General features: G+C 40.2%; 1 protein-coding gene across 1 annotated transcript in view; it reads right to left on the bottom strand.

Moving 5' to 3' along the window:
• Positions 1 to 65: 65 nt before the first annotated feature.
• The window catches only part of ipo9 (importin 9), a 34,484-nt gene continuing 14,474 nt past the window's right edge, over positions 66 to 20,075 (bottom strand). Inside the window, exons 7-24 of the mRNA XM_061889180.1 lie at positions 19,945 to 20,064; positions 18,418 to 18,518; positions 17,525 to 17,583; positions 17,302 to 17,453; positions 17,132 to 17,230; positions 16,952 to 17,058; positions 14,987 to 15,126; positions 14,753 to 14,915; positions 14,451 to 14,677; positions 14,168 to 14,316; positions 12,843 to 12,971; positions 12,459 to 12,734; positions 9,533 to 9,699; positions 9,312 to 9,445; positions 6,236 to 6,355; positions 6,053 to 6,163; positions 3,457 to 3,533; positions 66 to 981 (exon numbers count right to left, since the gene is read on the bottom strand). Of these exons, the coding sequence (XP_061745164.1) occupies positions 871 to 981; positions 3,457 to 3,533; positions 6,053 to 6,163; positions 6,236 to 6,355; positions 9,312 to 9,445; positions 9,533 to 9,699; positions 12,459 to 12,734; positions 12,843 to 12,971; positions 14,168 to 14,316; positions 14,451 to 14,677; positions 14,753 to 14,915; positions 14,987 to 15,126; positions 16,952 to 17,058; positions 17,132 to 17,230; positions 17,302 to 17,453; positions 17,525 to 17,583; positions 18,418 to 18,518; positions 19,945 to 20,064 (2,442 nt within the window). The 3' untranslated portion in view covers positions 66 to 870. The remainder of the gene's footprint in view (positions 982 to 3,456; positions 3,534 to 6,052; positions 6,164 to 6,235; positions 6,356 to 9,311; positions 9,446 to 9,532; positions 9,700 to 12,458; positions 12,735 to 12,842; positions 12,972 to 14,167; positions 14,317 to 14,450; positions 14,678 to 14,752; positions 14,916 to 14,986; positions 15,127 to 16,951; positions 17,059 to 17,131; positions 17,231 to 17,301; positions 17,454 to 17,524; positions 17,584 to 18,417; positions 18,519 to 19,944; positions 20,065 to 20,075) is intronic.

The raw sequence follows: 20,075 nt of genomic DNA, 5'->3' as shown, positions 1-20,075 counted from the left end.
GTGTTGCTGCTTTGAAGCCGAGCCGAAAAGTCATGGCTTACGGAGATTTAATACACAGCTCTATACACACATTAAAAAACTTTTATAGTGACGAAAAAAACATTTTTTTACATTGAGCAACAGTTCCAACTATGTGTCAGTAAATGCACTATATGCATGGAGGGTAACAACCCACCCAGCTAATAGTGCGGACTTGACAAACGCTTGGTTCCACATGAGCAAAATGACAATGGTAGAATGGTCTTGCAATCAATATGATTACTCCTACCACTTATTAGTGATAACCGCAATCTTTCCTGTTGACTTTTATTTAGAAATGTTGTAATTCCCACTTCTCAGCGGGTATGGGAAACAGACATGGTCAAGAAATCACTATGGCGACAGTGACAATCCCCCCCCCCCCTGAAAACGTACACAAGTGGACTCTAAGAGCATTTTGTTGCATGTTGATAAGAAAGAGTTTGTGGAGCTTAAGGCCACCTTCTCCAAAGAGGAAGTTTTCTTCCTCCGTGTCAGTTGGAAGTGACTTCCAACAATGGCGTTCACACACAAATACAATAACCCAGGTTTTTAAAGAAGACGTGGCAAAACAGTCCATATGTCACGGATCACCCGGCCCGCCGTGAAGCCTTGACCGCCGTTTGATCGTCCTGTTCAGTCCGAGATTGGTTTAAAAAGACAGGACCACAAGCTGTGACCTCTTCAGACGAGTGCTTCATCTCCTTATACGAGCATGGAGAAGCAGGGCATTATGGGAAAGTGCGCGCCACCCCCTTCCTCTGCTCAGGTTCCTCCTTCCTTTGCGCCAAATTGATTGTGATGAGACGACGGCGACATCGTTGTAGCAGCAGCAGTACGAGGGGAAGGGGGCTAGAGACCGATGGACTGGAGCGTTTGTCTCTCGTTGTTGTTGAGGTGGCCTGAGAACATGCTGTAGCACGGCTGCTGGGCGAACTGGGTCAGGAAGTCTGTCAGGTACGCCTGAGAGGAGACCAAACAATACAGGTGAGAATCAGACATGTTTAATCTGGTGCAAAGGTTTGTCTATTCAAGCAATTAGATTTACAACGTCAAACTATTATGACATAAGCTCGTAACATGCAACTCTATTTCAATCCTTATTTTTTAAATTGAAAATCTCAAAAATTGTAAGCCGTGATCATCAAAATTATAACAAACAAGGCTTGACACTTCTCACTTTGTATCTAATGGAGTTTTTCACATTTTAAGTTGAATTGTTGACTTGAATGAACTTAAGCACAGTATTGTAATTTTTGGAGATTCACCTGTAGATCACATGATTTAGTCACATAATGTATGTATGTATATATATATTCACATATATGTGAATGTATATACACACACACACACATATATATATATATACACACACTCACACAAATACTTATATATATACATACATATATGTGTGTATGTGTATGCATTTATATATACTCACACACATATACATAAACACACAAACACATATATATATATATATCTACATATACACACACAATTTATATACATACACACACACATATATACATACATACACACACACACATATATATATATATATACATACACACACACACGTATATACACACACACGTTTATATATATACATACACACACACACACACGCACGCACGCACGCACGCACGCAAGCATATATATACATACACACATACATACATTCATATATCAAAACACATTATATATATTTACACACACACACACACACACACACACGCACACACACACGCACACACACACGCACACACACACACACACACACACACACACACACACACACACACACACACACACACAAGGGATGTCACAGTATGAACATTTCTTATCAAGGTTATTGTGCCCAAAATGATCACGTCTATTTTTGCGGTAATTTTAAATGTGCTCCAAATTTTCTAAAACTAATTATACTGAAATCCTTTAACCAAGTTTTATTTAAAAAAAACAAAAAAAAAACACAAAACAACACATTCAAAAATGTATATATATGTACCATAAGTAGAAAGTTGAATGTGCATATGAAATCAACACAAGCATTATAAACAAAGTTATATGGCAGAAACTAAATAATACTTAAGGAGTTGGGACAAGGGCTTCACGGTGGAAGAGGGGTTAGTGCGTCTGCCTCACAATACGAAGGTCTTGCAGTCCTGGGTTCAAATCCAGGCTCGGGATCTTTCTGTGTGGAGTTTGCATGTTCTCCCCGTGAATGCGTGGGTTCCCTCCGGGTACTCCGGCTTCCTCCCACTTCCAAAGACATGCACCTGGGGATAGGTTGATTGGCAACACTAAAATTGGCCCTAGTGTGTGAATGTTGTCTGTCTATCTGTGTTGGCCCTGCGATGAGGTGGCGACTTGTCCAGGGTGTACCCCGCCTTCCGCCCGATTGTAGCTGAGATAGGCGCCAGCGCCCCCCGCGACCCCGAACGGGAATAAGCGGCAGCAAATGGATGGATGGATGGAGTTGGGACAAGGCACACTTCAAATCTGAGAGACCTGAAGCAGTTTGCAAATCAATAGTGGTCCAAAATTCCAGTAGCAAGGTGTAAGAAACTCATTGATTGTTATAGGAAGCGATTGATTTCAGTTATTTTTTTCCAAAGGGTGTGCTACCAAATATTAAGTTGAGAGTGCCAATAATTTTGTTCAGTCCATTTTTGGAATTCCGTGTAAAATAATATCAGATTTGGCTTTTCTTGTGTTGTTCCCAAGGCAAACAAAAGAAATAAACGTGATTTTGTAATTTCAACAATTTTCTGGAAGATATATATATATACGCACGCACTCACACACTCACTCACTCACACACATGTAAATGTATGTATACACGCACTAATACTTTCAACTAAAGGACACAGTTTTTTTTTAAAAATTGTCTAACACTAAAATCTGCTTTACGTTCCATCCATCCATTTTCTACCGCTTATTCCCTTTGGGGTCGCTGGTGCCTATCTCAGCTACAATCGAGCGGAAAGCGGGTTACACTCTGGACAAGTCGCCACCTCACCGCAGGGCCAACACAGATAGACAACATTCACACTCGCATTCACACACTAGGGCCAATTTAGTATTGCCAATCAACCTATCCCCAGGTGCATATCTTTGGAAGTGGGAGGAAGCCGGAGTACCCGGACGACATGCAAACTCCACACAGAAATATCCTGAGCCTGGGATTGAACCCCAGACTACTCAGGACCTTCGTATTGTGAGGCAGACGTACTAACCCCTCTGCCACCGTGAAGCCCCGCTTTACGTTCTAATTATTCAAAGCCGATTAGACTATAAACTAGTTTGACCTAAATTATATGCACACCGTTTGTTTGATCACATTCTAAGCACTTAAATATTGACTGACAAAACCGTTCCATAGCAAATCCACCTTCCCATCCCTGTTTTCAATTTTAATGTGCAGCTGCGTACCTGCAGGTCGATTTGATCCAAGGGGTCATTTAAGGCATCGGGATCATCATCGTCATCATCATCGTAATAGTCTTCATCTAGTAAAAAAAACAACGGTGAAAGTTTGAACAATGGCTGTAAGTTCTGGTTTATGAGTGGTCAACTTCAGCAGCAGAGCTTGAGGAAAACATCTGAGGACATAAATGTGTACAGGCTTAGTTCTGAAAGGTGATTGGCTGAGTGCATTGAATTGAATTGATGCCTACAGTAAGCAAACATTGAATACAGTACTATACTCAAAAATGTATTTGAAAAAGAAAAGATTAAAAGTATATTAGCAGTGTTGTTTTGTGTGTGTGTGTGTGTGTGGGGGGGGGCAAAATCAGGGTTTCTGCAGGTATCAACAAATCAAAATTATTTAGTCGTAATGTCTTTTTAAAGCAACTTAGAACAAATTTAATGCCAGTTATTGTAGGTCATTAGAATATACGGTCAAAACCATACAATTGCCTCTATAGACAACAATGTAAGCATGTGACAATGCTAATCTCGAATAGTTGGAAAGTAATTGTAATTTTTTTTATTCACGCCCTAACTTTCTGAGTTATAACTGTCCCGCCTGCTTATACCGAAACAAAGATTGCGGATGACTGAAAAGAGGCTTCACTCGGCTCATTTAATTCTACGGTCAAAAATAAACGCGCTTGGGTGCTGAGAGCGACGCATGGAGTAAGACCTCTGTTTCAGTATGTTTTAGCACATTTCGGTATGTTTCAGCATATTTCTGTATATTTTGGTATGTTTTAGCATGTTTCTGTAAGTTTATTTATGTTGCCGCATGTTTCTGTATGTTTCAGTATATTTTGATAAGGTTGAGGATGTTTCTGTATATTTTGGTATGTTGCAGCATGTTTCTGTATATTTCGGCATGGTTTAGCATGTTTCAGTATTTTTCCATATGTTTCAGCATGTTTCTGTATATTTCGGTATGTTTCAGTATGAGCCTGTATATTTCGGTATGTTTTTGTATATTTCAGTATGTTTTTGTATATTTCGGCATGTTTCAGCATATTTGGGTATGTTTCAGCATGTTTCTGTAAGTTTATTTATGTTGCCGCATGTTTCTGTATGTTTCAGTATATTTTGATAAGGTTGAGGATGTTTCTGTATATTTTGGTATGTTGCAGCATGTTTCTGTATATTTTGGTATGTTTTAGCATGTTTCTGTAAGTTTATTTATGTTGCCGCATGTTTCTGTATGTTTCAGTATATTTTGATAAGGTTGAGGATGTTTCTGTATATTTTGGTATGTTGCAGCATGTTTCTGTATATTTCGGCATGGTTTAGCATGTTTCAGTATTTTTCCATATGTTTCAGGATGTTTCTGTATATTTCGGTATGTTTCAGTATGAGCCTGTATATTTTGGTATGTTTTTGTATATTTCGGTATATTTCAGTATGTTTTTGTATATTTCGGCATGTTTCAGCATATTTGGGTATGTTTCAGCATGTTTCATTAGGTTTCTGTATGGTTCGCTATGTTGCGGCATGTTACCTCCAGTTTGAAAGCCAGAGACGAAGAAAAGAAACACACACGGGACATTGCAAGTTATCAAGTTTATCGGCTCAGGTCTAAAATTGTATGACATCATATTTAAAGCCCCACTTAATAACATACATTTTTGGCTGATTTTGGTGGCGCCAGTGGACCAAAGCGGTAGTGTTTTGTCAGAAGACGACCACATTTCCCATGAGGACTATTGCATATAGCGTCAAACAGACTACAAATATTATGTCTCTAATGGCTATGATGATGTAGAATAGCAGACACTATCAAGAAAATATCCTGGATTGCGCTACAAATATGACGCTACTACCAAGAATGTATCGGGGGTGGATGCATGTCCGAGGCAGAGAAAGACTAGCGGGAATTTTTTTTCAAAGGAAGTATCGTGGAATTGCGAACTATCAAACTTGTGGCTATTTCTTGCTACTGTGCACATTTTCGATTAGCATTATCATGTTGATTTGAGCATTGAAAGTTACGAGTTTAGCAGGAACAGAAGCGCTCACGCCAGTAAGTGAAAACCGGGACAATGTCAATCCTTGATTGTCCTTCTAACGGAACGGAATTCCATTTTTCTTTTTCTGTCTCTTCAGACAAAACTTTTTGTTTCTTTGGTTGTTTTGGAGATTCGGCCATGATAGCAATCATTGCACGAAGGCGTTTATCTTTTTGCATCGACTGCCGTCATTTTAAGGAATGGGGAAAGGAGGGGTGACGTATGTCAGAAAGCAAGTCAGCACATTTGTAATTTTTTGTGTGGCAGGGTTCCTGCCACCTTCCTCAAAGTTGCTAAGTTCCAGTAAAAGCGATACAGACCCCTTCAGGCCATGACAGAGGTGTCCTTCAACTAGTTGTAAGTTCTTATATCATCCCAAAAGTTCTTAAAATACTTTATGAATGTTGAAAAGTTATTTAGTGCTATTTTAATGCTTTTTAATGCCATCTGAGGCCTAATTTTTGCAAAATCCATTAATGACCGGCAGAAACCCTGAAAATGGCTCTTGATATTTAAGGTTGCCAACCTCTCCTCTACAGATTAGGAGCGTGTACCATATTTGTTGGATGCAATTAAATCAGACAACAGCTGCCCTGCTAGCCCTTCTTCCTCGTCATCATCCTCTTCGCCATCGTCGTCATCCTCCTCCCACATGCTGCTGGAATCTGCAAGAAAACAGACAAAAATGGTGCATAAAATGCTACCATCGAGGCACGTCAAGTCTCAAGATATTAAACCTTGGCTCCAGTCGGCTGGGTTCGCTCGGCTGGCGTTTGCCTCCACAACAGTAGACAGCTCGTTGATGATCAGCTTAAAGATTTTCACCAGCAAGGGAATGTTGGTCCAGCGCTCAGGATCTGCAGAGGAGACAGACATGATACAAGATGCTTAAAAAAAAAAAAATACCAGGGGTATCTAAATGTTTTCATCCAAAGGTGACTACACAGTATGTACTGTATACTTTGTAGTTTGACAATGAGAAAATATAAAACATTGAGCAGGAATAAATAAGGGAAGGATATATGATAGAAGCAGTAATATAATTAACTTAAACAATGAACATTACATCAATAAAAAGGTACAACAGGAGCACAACTGACACACATTGTATAATAATACATAATTTTTTGTTGATAAACCGAAACACTGCACAGACAAATATATAATTGATGTCCTAACTTTGTATTTCTATCTATTGTAGCATGTATAAATCTGTATCTAGCTGCTCCGGCTCTATGCCCCCACTCGGTCCCTAAGGTCAGCTGATAAGCTGCTCCTGGAGGTACCCAAATCAAAGCGGAAGCTTACAGGGGTCAAAGCCTTCCCTGTTGCGGGTCCCAAACTCTGGAACAGATCTCTCCATGTGAGACAGGCCCCTTCTTTGGTTACTTTTAAGACCCTTCTTAGTGGCCTAGTGGTTAGAGTGTCCGCCCTGAGATCGGTAGGTTGTGAGTTCAAACCCCGGCCGAGTCATACCAAAGACTATAAAATGGGACGCAATACCACCCTGCTTGGCACTCAGCATCAAGGGTTGGAATTTATATAAATTCCTGTTTTGAAAAGTGTCAATTTATAAAATGTAATAATATTAAAACCACAGGATTTTTGACATCTTCTCAAAATCCATGTTGATATTTGTAAAATAATGTACACGACTGTTCAGCTTGCAGACATTCGATTGCAGACATTCTCTTTGATGTTTTGCAGGTGTTTAGTGCTTTTACGGCTAGGCGATATGGCCTTTTATTAATATTTCGATATTTGTAGGCCATGTCACGATACACAATATATATCTTGATATTTTGCCTTAGCCTTGAATTAACATTTGATACATAAAATCACAGCAGTATGATGATTCTATGTGTCTTCATTAAAACATTCTTGTTTATACTTCATTAATATATACTTATTCTAAACTTTCATGCGGAGTGGGAAATCACAACTAAGTCAATTGACCAAAAGTGTATTTATTAAACAGTTATCAAGCAGTGGCACAAACATTCATGTAATTTCCAAAACAGAAAGTGCAAGATTGTCAGAGACATTTTAAAACAGGCTATAAGTGCACTTTTGTGCATGATGTCACTAAGATGACATAGCAAAATAACACTAAATTAAAGTGTACTTTTTGTACAGAACGCCATTAAAATAGTATTAAACAAAATAAAGTGTACTTTTGTGCATGATGTCACACAAGATATTTCAATAACTGTCAAATAAAAATGAGCTGCATAATAGGTAACCAAAATAGTGTATGTCCTTCACTACGTGATAGGTTCCTGCGGACGTTATCTCCTTCTGTTGTTGACTTTTTTTTTTTCATACGGTGTTGATCTGGAAATAGTTGCTTCGGCATTTTGTTGGTGTGGCAAAATCTGCATGTTGTCATGCAGATTTTCAAGCACTCCTCATTCTTTAGCGGGTGACTTTTTAAAGCAGTGGTCCCCAACCACCGGGCCGTGGCCCGATTGGTACCGGGCCGCAGAAGAATTTTTTCTTTAAAAAAAAAATAATAATTTTTTTTATTAAATCAACATAAAAAACACAATATAAACTTACAATTAGTGCACCAACCACAAAAACGTCCCTTTTTCATGACAAAGAAAAAAAAAAAAAAAGGCACATCCCCCCACACCCCCCGGGCTGCGGGACAAATTATTAAGCGTTGACCGGTCCGCGGATACAAAAAGGTTGGGGACCACTGTTTTAAAGGATGCTACATTAGCAATGCTGCTACTTTTTGTAGCAACGCTTTTGCCGCATAAATGTTGAACGTCTTCCCGCTTGACGCCAAACCACCGCCGGACGATGGATCCCGTGCTGTTTTTCTTGGTACTTATTTATTCCTCCATTTGTTGCCAGATTCGCACCTTCTCTCTCTCGTATTACCAGCCGCATCTCACCGTTAGCATCACAGCTAACGTTACCATGTTGCTTCCTCTCTGCTACGCGGGAGCGTGTGAGGTTGCACACGTAATGTGTGTAAGTAGGTGCGCTTGTTTAAATCTCTGTGAGAAGGAGAGACAAGAAAGAGTGGGAAACACATGAAGTGTAATGCCCGCAGCTAAAAGCAACTGTGTGAGAATGTATACTCGAATATCACGAAATTGTCATTTTCTATATCGCACAGAGACAAACCCGAGTATATCGATATATCGCCTAGCCCTAATTGCACGTCTATTTTTTTGGGGGAAAATTGGGAAACTTGAGTGTGGCATATAGTAAATGAGAGACGATGAGAGATTCTCACAATCCGACACCTCTTTCAATGCAAACAAGGAAGTGAGGACATGGGTGGGCAAAGTAGGGAGGCATTTGACTCAGACAATTTACATGTACATTTGAGCGCTGCTTAGGGACACATTTGACAGGTGAAAATGACGACTGGCCAAAAGGATAATGTGGGGATTGAAAAAAGTTGTGAGGCCGCATATAATTTGCAAGTATTGGTTTAATTTGCGGGAATTTGCGTAATCGCAACATCATAAATTCCTGGAGGGTCTGACCATTGTTGTAATGCAAAAAGGAGTAAATTGTTCCAACCGCTAATGAGTCCATTGTCAACAACAGTACGGCCGGTGTCACACGTATGACATTCACACCAACAGCTGAGTCCTGAAACCAACATTTTTCATAAAATCTAATCTAATTATTCAGAATATTTTGAATGGGAGTCATTGAGTTGATTAAAAAAAAACTAGCAGGAGATTGTCGGCAGCCACAGATTACAGATTCGAGTCCCAGGCAACTGTTTGCTTTAGTAGAATATATACCCAACCATAGTAGGACATCGGTGTGTGATTAGTGCCTTACTTTTGGCAGACTTGGAGCGCGTGCGGATGCCCTCCCCCGAGCTGAAGATCTCTTCCCCCTTCACCATTATGTCCTGGAGACGTTTGTCGTCCGTATTGAGACTGTACTGCAGCAATTTACATAAAGCCACGGTGCTAAAGGGAGAACCAGCCACATGATGTAACCATGAAATATATACATATTTTAATGTTCTAAATCAGTGGTGTAAAATTTGTCCTGACCTGACTTTACCCTCGTATTGTCCGTAGAAGAGGTGTTGCCTGCTCATCCACTCAGTCATTACAAACTCCAATGCAGGCTTGCCTGTCGGGCCAGGTAGGCTGCAAAGGAAGTCCAAAAGTGGATCCAGCTGGGAGTGAACCAGGTGGGCAAACACCATAATCAAAGACTGCAGAGAAGGAGTGAAAGACCAATGAGTTGAAACTCGGCTTTAAGATCAATGTTGAACATTACTGATTCAGCCTGAAGTCAAGCCATACTAACTGGTGATCAGAGGTGGGTAGTAACGCGCTACATTTACTCCGTTACATTTACTTGAGTAACTTTCGGGATAAATTGTACTTTTACGAGTAGTTTTTATGCAACATACTTTTACTTTTACTTGAGTATATTTATAGAGAAGAAACGCTACTTTTACTCCGTTCCATTTATCTACATTCAGCTCGCTACTCGCTACTTTTTTTTATCAATCTATTAATGTTTGTTTTGGTTAATGACAGCTTCTAAGTAGAATCTATGCATGCCTGCGTTTCACCAATCACATGCAGTCACTGGTGACGTTGGACCAATCAAACAGAGCCAGGCGGTCACATGACCCGATTTATACAAGTTGAAAAACGTATTGGGGTGTTACCATTTAGTGGTCAATTGTACGGTATATGTACTGTACTGTGCAATCTAATAATAAAAGTTTCAATCAATCAATAAAAAGTGTAAAGGAAAAAAGGCACTTTTTATTTCAACCGTACTTCCCGTCAAAAGCCTAAAGACTGATCGCACAGTTCCTGTCTTCACAATAAAAGTGCCGCTCCATCGCACCTGCGTTAACAAAATAAGAGTCTCCGAAAGCCAGCACAAACAAGCTAGCAAGCTACGGAGTTTGCCGCCAATGTATTTATTGTAAAGTGTATAAAAACGAATATGGAAGCTGGACTAATACGATGCCAAAAACCAACGACTTTCATGTGGTATTAGACAGAAAAGAGGAACTTTTTTCTCCTCCATTTGAAAATGTGGACGTCTGAGTCCAATCATTGCAAGTCATCAGAATCAGGTAATACACCAATTTATATTCTTGTCTTCATGAAAGATAGGAATCTATATGTTAAACATGCATGTATATTCATTAAAACACCTTCAACATGTGAACAAAAACGGCAAAATAAATAAATATAAATTATATACTGTATATATAAATGTATGTACGTGTATATCTATATATATATATAATTTGCGTGTGTATAAATGATGTGTGTGTATGTATGATATGTGTGTATGTATATGTATATATGAGGTAGATCACCTCGACTTGGTCATTTACTAAGTAATTGATAAACGTTGAAAAACTTATTGGGGTGTTAGCATTTAGTGGTCAAGTGTACGGAATATGTACTGTACTGTACAATCTACTAATAAAAGTTTTAATCAATCAATCAAATCAATGAATGCCTACTGAGGCTATGGTGCTGTTAAGTTATTGTGGTTCAATGTGCCATTTTTTTTATTTTATTTTAATGTACTATTATTTAATATATATTATTGTTTTAGTTGCTTAAGAGATATTCCTGGCTCTGAATTTGCTCATTGCTATTTTTATGTTTTTGTGCATTATTTGTGGCCGTAATCAGGTTACTCATCAGTTACTCAGTACTTGAGTAGTTTTTTCACAACATACTTTTTACTTTTACTCAAGTAAATATTTGGGTGACTACTCCTTACTTTTACTTGAGTAATAAATCTTTAAATTAACAGTAATCTTACTTGAGTACAATTTCTGGCTACTCTACCCACCTCTGCTGGTGATGTGCAACACCACTGACATTCTCCCCAATCCGAAAAATCAGGCTGTATCAGACTACCGATCCCGGTACTTTGTGCAAACATACCGAATATGTTTTCTAAAATTTAAAAAGTTGTGTATTTCAAATAATAACATGACTCATAGCATAAATAAAGAAGTCAGAATTAATTATTGATTTCAAATTCAAAAGTATATTGAGGCAGTGGCAGATATAACAGGACAAAATAATACAGAGTGCACAAAAATGGTGTTTCAGTCCATACAAGAATAAATTAGTTAAATAAATGTATTAAGAATGACGTACCATTAGCATACAAACTAATTCACAGTTCGGTTACATGAACAAGTTAATGAGAAAATACCGAACATGTAAAAAACACTCAATAAAAGCATCCAACAGTGACACATTGCCTCATTCACAAGTTCTGTAACTTTTTTACACAATGTTCCTGTTAATGATTTACATCATCTTAAATACCGTATTTTTCGGACTATAAGTCACAGTTTTTTTCATAGTTTGGCCGAGGGTGCGACTTACACTCAGGAGCGACTTATGTGTGAAACTATTAACACATTACCGTAAAATATCAAATAATATTATTTAGCTCATTCACGTAAGAGACTAGACGTATAAGATTTCATGGGATTCAGCAATTAGGAGTGACAGATTGTTTGGTAAACGTATAGAATGTTCTCTATGATATAGTTATTTGAATGACTCTTACCATAATATGATATGTTAACATACCAGGCACCTTTTCAGTTGGTTATTTATGCGTCATATAACGTACACTTATTCAGCCTGTTGTTCACTATTCTTTATTTATTTTAAATTGCCTTTCAAATCTCTATTCTTGGTGTTGGGTTTTATCAAATAAATTTCTCCCAAAAATGCGACTTATACTACAGGGCGACTTATATGTTTTTTCCCTTCTTTACTATGCATTTTCGTCAGGTGCAACTTATACACCGGAGTGACTTATACTCCGAAAAATACGATAACTAAAATACCAAAATTACGGTATTGATATTTTGATTTGAGAATCAATATTACAACATAGATATCTGTTATTGATATTTCAGTATGGTGCTGTGAGTCACTAACACTAACCCGTGATTCTGCATACCTGCATGACACTCAGCGTCTCGGCTTGCTGCATTTTGCTCAGGATGCCCCGCAGAATCTGGTCTAGCTGCTCTCCGAGCTGGGTGCCGGCCCGGGAGATGAGTGTGGACACCAGCCTGCCCACGAAGATGGCGGTGAACTCCGAGGTCCTGGGGTCCAGAAGGAGGTTGACCACCTGCATGACGTACCAGAGGCCGCTGTTGCCCTGGTCATCCCGCCACTGGGCAATCTGCTCCAGGGCGACGGAGACGTACGCCCGTAAGCACTCGCCGCCATTCTACAAGAGGGAAAATGAAATACGAGTGAATGTCGTTTGCATGTATTCCCTTTGCTTGGGTGGCTTTTCTTCATGAATTTCAGCGAGCTGAAGGAAGCAAATGGTTACCTGCATGACAGCGTTGTCATCTGTGCGCAAGGTGCACTGTGCAACCACAGGGAACGCCTGGCACACCAGCATGTCTGACAGAGGCGGCTTGGTGTTGCGTACAACCGTGGTCAAGGTGTCGATGGCCGTCTGCGGACCAAAGGACAAGAATAAACATTGATTGATTGATTGAAGCTTTTATTAGTAGATTGCACAGTACAGTACATATTTCGTACAATTGACCACTCAATGGTAACACCCGAATACCATATTTTTCGTACTATAAGTCGCAGTTTTTTTCTTAGTTTGGCCGGGGGTGCGACATATACTCCGGAGTGACTTGTGTGAAATTATTACCACATTACCGTAAAATATCGAATAATAATTTTTATCGCATTTGCGGAAGAGACGAAGACACACGTCAGCAATCGTCACACACACGTCAACCAACAAGAATTCGGCACAGGACGGTCATGGCAGAAGTGCATTGTGGGTCATGGAATACTAACTGCTATATGCTACTGCCGCAGCTTTTAAAATGGATCATTTCATCGTTGGCGGTAATTTATAAAAACTGAGAAGGGCTGAACAAAAATGGCACCGAAAAGGAAATCATGGACTGCAGATTACAAGCTGGACGTAGTGAAATATGCAGCAGAAAACGACAAGAGAAAGCGGCGCATATCTTTGGAGTTGGCAGAGTTGTTTAGTAGCGTCATAGAGGAAGAAGATTTCATCGGATTTATCGATTAGGAGTGACAGTTTGTTTGGTTCTATATGTTATAGTTATTTGAATGACTCTTACCATAATATGTTACGTTAACATACAGGCACCTTTTCAGTTGGTTATTTATGCGTCATATAACGTACACTTATTCAGCCTGTTGTTCACTATTTCTTTTTTATTCACTATTCTTTATATTTATTTTAAATTGCCTTTCAAATGTCTATGCTGGGTGTTGGATTTTATCAAATAAATTACCCCCAAAAGTGCGACGTATATATGTTTTTTTCTTTCTTTATTATGGATTTTCGGCCTGTGCGACGTATACTCCGGAGCGATTTATAATCTGTAAAATATGGTACGTTTTTCAACTTGTTAAAGTCGGGGTCCACCGACGTCCATGGTGGGTTGGTGATTAGATTTCATTGCGTTTTGTACGAGAGTTTTGCTCCTGAAATGATCATGTACGCAAATAACTCGTCAAACCAACTTTCGCATTGACAAAATTATGTTGACTAGTCACAACTTTTAGACAAGAATGACTTTCACTAAAGGGCATCAAGCAGTCGCAACAAAACCACCACAGATGTATTTTACTGCCAAATTTTCCCTGCTGACTTACAGCACAGAGTCCAGTTGGGATCTTGTCAGCAGGAGCCTGCATGATGCTGACCAGCGTGGGGATAAGGCGTATCTGCATGGGGCCCTGGCAGCCTTCAATCTGGGACAGTTCCTTAAAGATGCCCTGGGCCAGGGACGCCACCACGGGGTCTGAAAAGACAGCAATGTTTCATTTGCATGCACAGCCAAACTTTAGTTCATACCAGCAAGCACTCAAAAGCCTTCACAATCAGCTGTGGCAAACGAAAAAAGACATCTGGCCGTTTTAAAACGGGGAGCTGTACCGTTGCTGTACTTGAGGAAGACCGCTATGGTGAGGGGGCAGATCTTATTCTCAGCACTAGTGGTAAATGCAGGGTCGAAGGTGCACACGATGCACAACGTCTCCATGACGAGCGCCAGCACCTCGGAAGCGAACTGAGCCGCGAGCTGGACCAGCCCGTCCAGGATGCTGGGCAGGAAGGGCTGCAGGATGAGCGTGTTCTCTGACAACTTCAGCTGGTCACAGTACCTAGAGACAGGAATATTAACGATAAATCTACCCTTCACTGGTTGTATTAGTAGAAAAGTTGGACAGCGTCCTCACCCCCAGATGGCCCGGACGGCAGACACACGCACGGATGGCGGCTGGCTGTCATGGAGGCCGCTCACGGTGGCCTGCAGGAACTGCTGGATCAGCTCGGGGGACATGGCTGCGGTGAAGCGACTGGCCGCCCACAGTGCCCGACCAAGGAGGAACGGAGATACCGCTGATTAGGACAAACCCAAGGACGGTCAAGAACAAGTGAAGAGAGCTTTGTGGGGTCAGTTTCAGACTCACCCGCCAAGTTGAGATCAGCCAAGACGACGCCGGCCAGGAAGCCGTGCATGTCAAACTGGATGCGACCGTTCTTCACGTTCTCAGTGATGATGTTTTTGACAGAGCCGAGGGCTAGCATGCAGGCCTCGTGGATCTTCCACCTAAAACAAAGACATTCGGGCCTAAAGTACAATATCTGAAATTTTTTAAATATATTTCAGCAAGCATTTGACTATATCCTCTGAAGAAACACACTATAGAAAGTAAAACTGGATATACTTCAGAGTAGTCAGTGTACAGATTGTATATTAGTGTTAATAAGTGTTTCTTAACCACTTAGCCCCCTTCGAGGGCCCCATAAAAATATCTGTTCTTCGGCTGTGGTCTGTATGGTATGCAAAGGTACTCAGTTGTAATAACATTTACCAGCATTCATGGAACGAAACAATATCAAACAAACAAAAGAAGGCTGGAGCTAAAGTCATAGCACATTTTCTTAAGCACAAGAATTATGACTAAAGCAGTGAAGCTGTATTTTCATATGCACTTTATTTTATTGACAGTTTAATTAAGAAAAATATTCATTAATTTATTTCAGCACAATATAAATAAATTAATGAATATGGGTGTTAATTAAACCGTCAATAAAATAAAGTATATATATATATATATATATACATACATATATACATATATATATATATATATGTATCTCTCTCTCTCTCTCTATATATATGTATCTATATATGTGTGTATACATATATAGATACATATGTATGTATATCTATATACATACATATATATCCATCCACCCATTTTCTACCGCTTATTCCCTTTTGGGGTCGCTGGCGCCTATCTCAACTACAATCGGGCAGAAGGCGGTGTACACCCTGGACAAGTCGCCATCTCTGTATATATACACATGTATATATGTGTGTATATATATATATATATATATATATATATATATATATATACACATATATACGTATAAATATACACATATATACATACATATATACACACATATATACACAAACATATGTATATATACGTATATATATATATATATATATACACTAATATATATATATATATATATATATATATATATATATATATATATATATATATATATATATATATATATATATAAATATATACATACATATACATACATACACACATATCACATGCACATACTGTACTTGCAGTGTGTATACAAAACATTGGAGGGTTTTGAAGTTGTTTATGTGGGCTTTGAAGGCTACGATGATTCCCATTAGCTGCATGTTCCAAGCGTTTTTCATCATCTTTAAAAGCCTAAAAATAAGACAAAAAATTTGCGCGTTCTTGTCTGTCTCTCATGATGATTGTAAACGATAAGCAAAATTTCCCTAAAGCTCAGTTCCCCTTTAAAGAAACAAAGTCCAACTGAGGTGATTACTGCAGCTCGCTTTTCGTCACGGACATCAAGTGACAGAGGTGGTCTCTTAACACAAGTATATTCTATAATGACACCAAAAAAGATGCTACATTTGTTGCTAGTCAGTTTTAATATATAGAAAAGTCAGTAAAAGTCTTTTGACAATTGACACATTTTCAACCAAGTACATTGTACAATAGGCTGCAACAACTGAAAATAGAGCACAATTATATAATATAAAAATATATACTAGTACTTGTTAATAACACAGATGGGTTTTTAATTTTATGTATACAATTTATTTAAACCTTTGTAAAGCAAATTATGCATACACACAATGACGTCACAGTAAACATAACCCATCACGCCCCTAACCATGTCCCCAGGACCCAAGTATCTTGGCAAATCTAAGGGATATCCTGCTGCTATACCAGCTGTACACTGACTGATGACGCTCAAGTATATCACCGTCCGTTTTTATAGTATTGTCCCTTGAGAAGATATAAGAAAGTGCTTGCTGAAATATGAGAGGTTTACACAACGTGTAGTGCAATGCTCACCAGTGTTCGTTGCCACTGTTCTTGGCCTGTTCCGCCTCCTGGAGGTGCCTTGTGGCCGCCGCTGCCAGTGCTGCAGCACTCTCGTTCTGGAACTCGGCAGCAACCACCTGCAGACAGGGGTCATAGTACAGCCAAAATGCCCCTAATAGAGTGAATGGGAGAATGCAGGCACAGTCTGACCAGCAGTAGGTCTTGAGCAGAGATCCTGACAGTATAGGAGAGCGTGTCGTCGTCCTCGTCTTCCACAAACTGCTGAGGGTTAGACGACCACACTTTGATCTGAGGGAAGACACGTCAGTCGGTTAAACGCGCGGCAACGGTGGCAACCTGAATCCGTGTTTACGTCTCACCTGGTCCTCTGTCATCTGCATGTAGAGGATGATGTAGTAGATGAGCTCAGGCAGCGCCTTCTTCACCGTGCTTTTGAACTTGTTCTTCTCCATCAGCGTGTGCACAAAGTCAAAGATGCTGAAGACCAGATTCTCGAAACCGAGAACTTCTCCTGTATCAGTTACACAACCTCCCATAAGATGGTGCATTGTACATTATCTACATTGTGGATCAGATTCTTACCGTCTGAGTCGACTGGGTCATCCACTTCCTCTGTGTAGTTGACCTCTGTTCTTACATAAGTGGACATGCTGGTTAAGGGACTTTTCAACTGACTGATGCTTTCATCAGATTGTGGTCATAGACATTTCCAAAGTCATTATAGTGCTTTATATTTGTCCAGCAATCTTAACCTAAAACTATGTCTCATATTGGCATATTAAGAGCAAAACCTGAAAAAAACCCCACTAAGTTCATGGACCCTTTCCAAAATCTATGGTCACTGTGGAGAGACACAGCCGACGGGCAGACAACGGGCGGAAAGCAGCAGCGCGGGCCCACCTGGAGGCCAGGAGGTGGGGCATGCGGCGGCGAGAAGAGGCGTGACACACGAGGAGCGACACTGCAGCGGCAATCTAAGCCAGGTGCGTATACTACACACCTGCTCACAGTCTGTCTATCTGCTGGTAGAGTACAAAAAGGGCGAGGGAGGAACGAGCCAGGAAGCAGCACGGAGGAGGAAACGGGGCTTGCGTCCCCTGCGGGGGTGTGCCATTGCTCGCGTGGCGTGGGTTGTTGCGCTTCTTGTCTGCTGGCCGGCGTTTCCTCCTCCGTGCTCGTTCCTCCCTCGCCCTTTTTGTACTCTACCAGCAGATAGACTGTGAGCAGGTGTGTAGTACACGCACCTGGCTTAGATTGCCGCTGCGATGTCGCTCCGCGTGTGTCACGCCTCTTCTCGCCGCCGCATGCCCCACCTCCTGGCCTCCAGGTGGGCCCGCGTTGCTGCTTTCCGCCCGTTGTCTGCCCGTCGGCTGTGTCTCTCCACAGTCACCTTTTTTATTTTCCTGTGCAAAATGTTAAAGCAGCTCCATTTTAAATCTAAAATAAGTGTCCTGAGCAGTTACTGCAAAGGATATAATGCTGCACTTTCCGTCAGCGTGTTCCAAACAATAGGCAAAATCTGCTGCATTGAAGACACCATAGGCTTGGGGAAGTTCTGTACCAGCGCCGTTATTGCCTGAAATGAGAAGACATTGCAATATCAACGTCATCTTGATGTCAACACAGTGAAGTGAATTATATTTATATAGCGCTTTTTCCCTAGTGTCTCAAAGCGCTTTACATAGTGAAACCTAATATCTATGTTACATTTAAACCAGTGTGGGTGGCACTGGGAGCAGGTGGTAAAGTGTTTTGCCAAAGGACACCACGGCAGTGACTAGGATGGTTGAAGCGGGGTCGAACCTGGAACCCTCAAGTTGCTGGCACAGCCACTCTACCAACCGAGCTATACCGCCCCGGGAATCAGCAGAAAAAAATCTAACTCAGCATTTTGTTGTTACAGTAGATCCCCACCAATTAATCGCTTGTCCACATTCGCAATTAATTTATTTATTTTCTCTAAAGGGGAACTGCACTTTTTGGGGATTTTTTTTTTGTTTATAATTCACAATCCTTGGTTAATTGGCCTTGGTTAATTGGAGTAATGCTTTTCCTAATGCATTCCGACTTGTAAATAAATGCTAACAATAAAAAGTCCGCTAACCATGGATGTAACGGGATTCCACCTATTAAGTGCTCTTAAAAAAATCCCAAAACCTCCAACAATATTTTATATACACACTGTAAGTATACATGTAATGTCACAACAGGTACATTCATTAAAACGTGTAATTTACGTATTTTTCTTATTTTAAGCATAGGGTGGGTGGCGGCGGGGTTGGGGGAAGCATGGAGGGGGGAATGGGGAGGTATGCTGCAAGGGGTTCTGGGTATTTGTTCTGTTGTGTTTATGTTGTGTTACGGTGCGGATGTTCTCCCGAAATGTGTTTGTCATTCTTGTTTGGTGTGGGTTCACAGTGCGGCGTATATTTGTAACAGTGTTAAAGTTGTTTATACGACCACCCTCAGTGGGACCTGTATGGCTGTTGACCAAGAAAGCCTTGCATTCACTTGTGTGTGTTAAAAGCCGTAGATATTATGTGATAGGGCCGGCACGAAATAATATTTATTGGCGCTCTGTACTTCTCCCTATATCCGTAAAACAACTCCCTACAGCGGCGTTTTAAAAAGTTATACATTTTACTTTTTGAAACAGATAGCGATAATTTCGGATATTACTATTATTTTAAAGCATTTATCAGCCGATAATATCGGAAATCTCTATAAAAATGCTTGCACTTGCAACTTTGTTTTACCCCATGGTTGACTTATTTTGCAGTTTTACTAAAAACAATAACAAAAAGATTTTGGAGAAAATTCCACAAAAAGTGCGGCGTACAAAAACCGAAGAAACACTTAAATTGATTTTTTTTCATCATTAATAATGTGCTTAATAATAGTCATAGGCATATTTTGTTTTTCACCATTCATCAGTCTTGGTGGATAACCATCATGCATAGGGAGATTTACTGTATTTCTTCTTCTTCTTTTTTTTTTTTTACCTTGAGGACTTCCATTTTCAGGCCGCTGTCAGATGAGGGTCCATCCGGCATCTGCAGGGCCTGCACGAATGCTTCGGTAAACTGTTGCACAACGGGGAAGATCAAGGCCTTGGCTGCACCCTAAACATGAA

This window comes from Nerophis ophidion, linkage group LG02, assembly GCF_033978795.1.
Source record: "Nerophis ophidion isolate RoL-2023_Sa linkage group LG02, RoL_Noph_v1.0, whole genome shotgun sequence".
Taxonomy (NCBI): domain Eukaryota; kingdom Metazoa; phylum Chordata; class Actinopteri; order Syngnathiformes; family Syngnathidae; genus Nerophis; species Nerophis ophidion.
The sequence above is the reverse complement of the archived record's forward strand: the minus strand, read 5'-3'. Positions and strand labels throughout refer to the sequence as shown.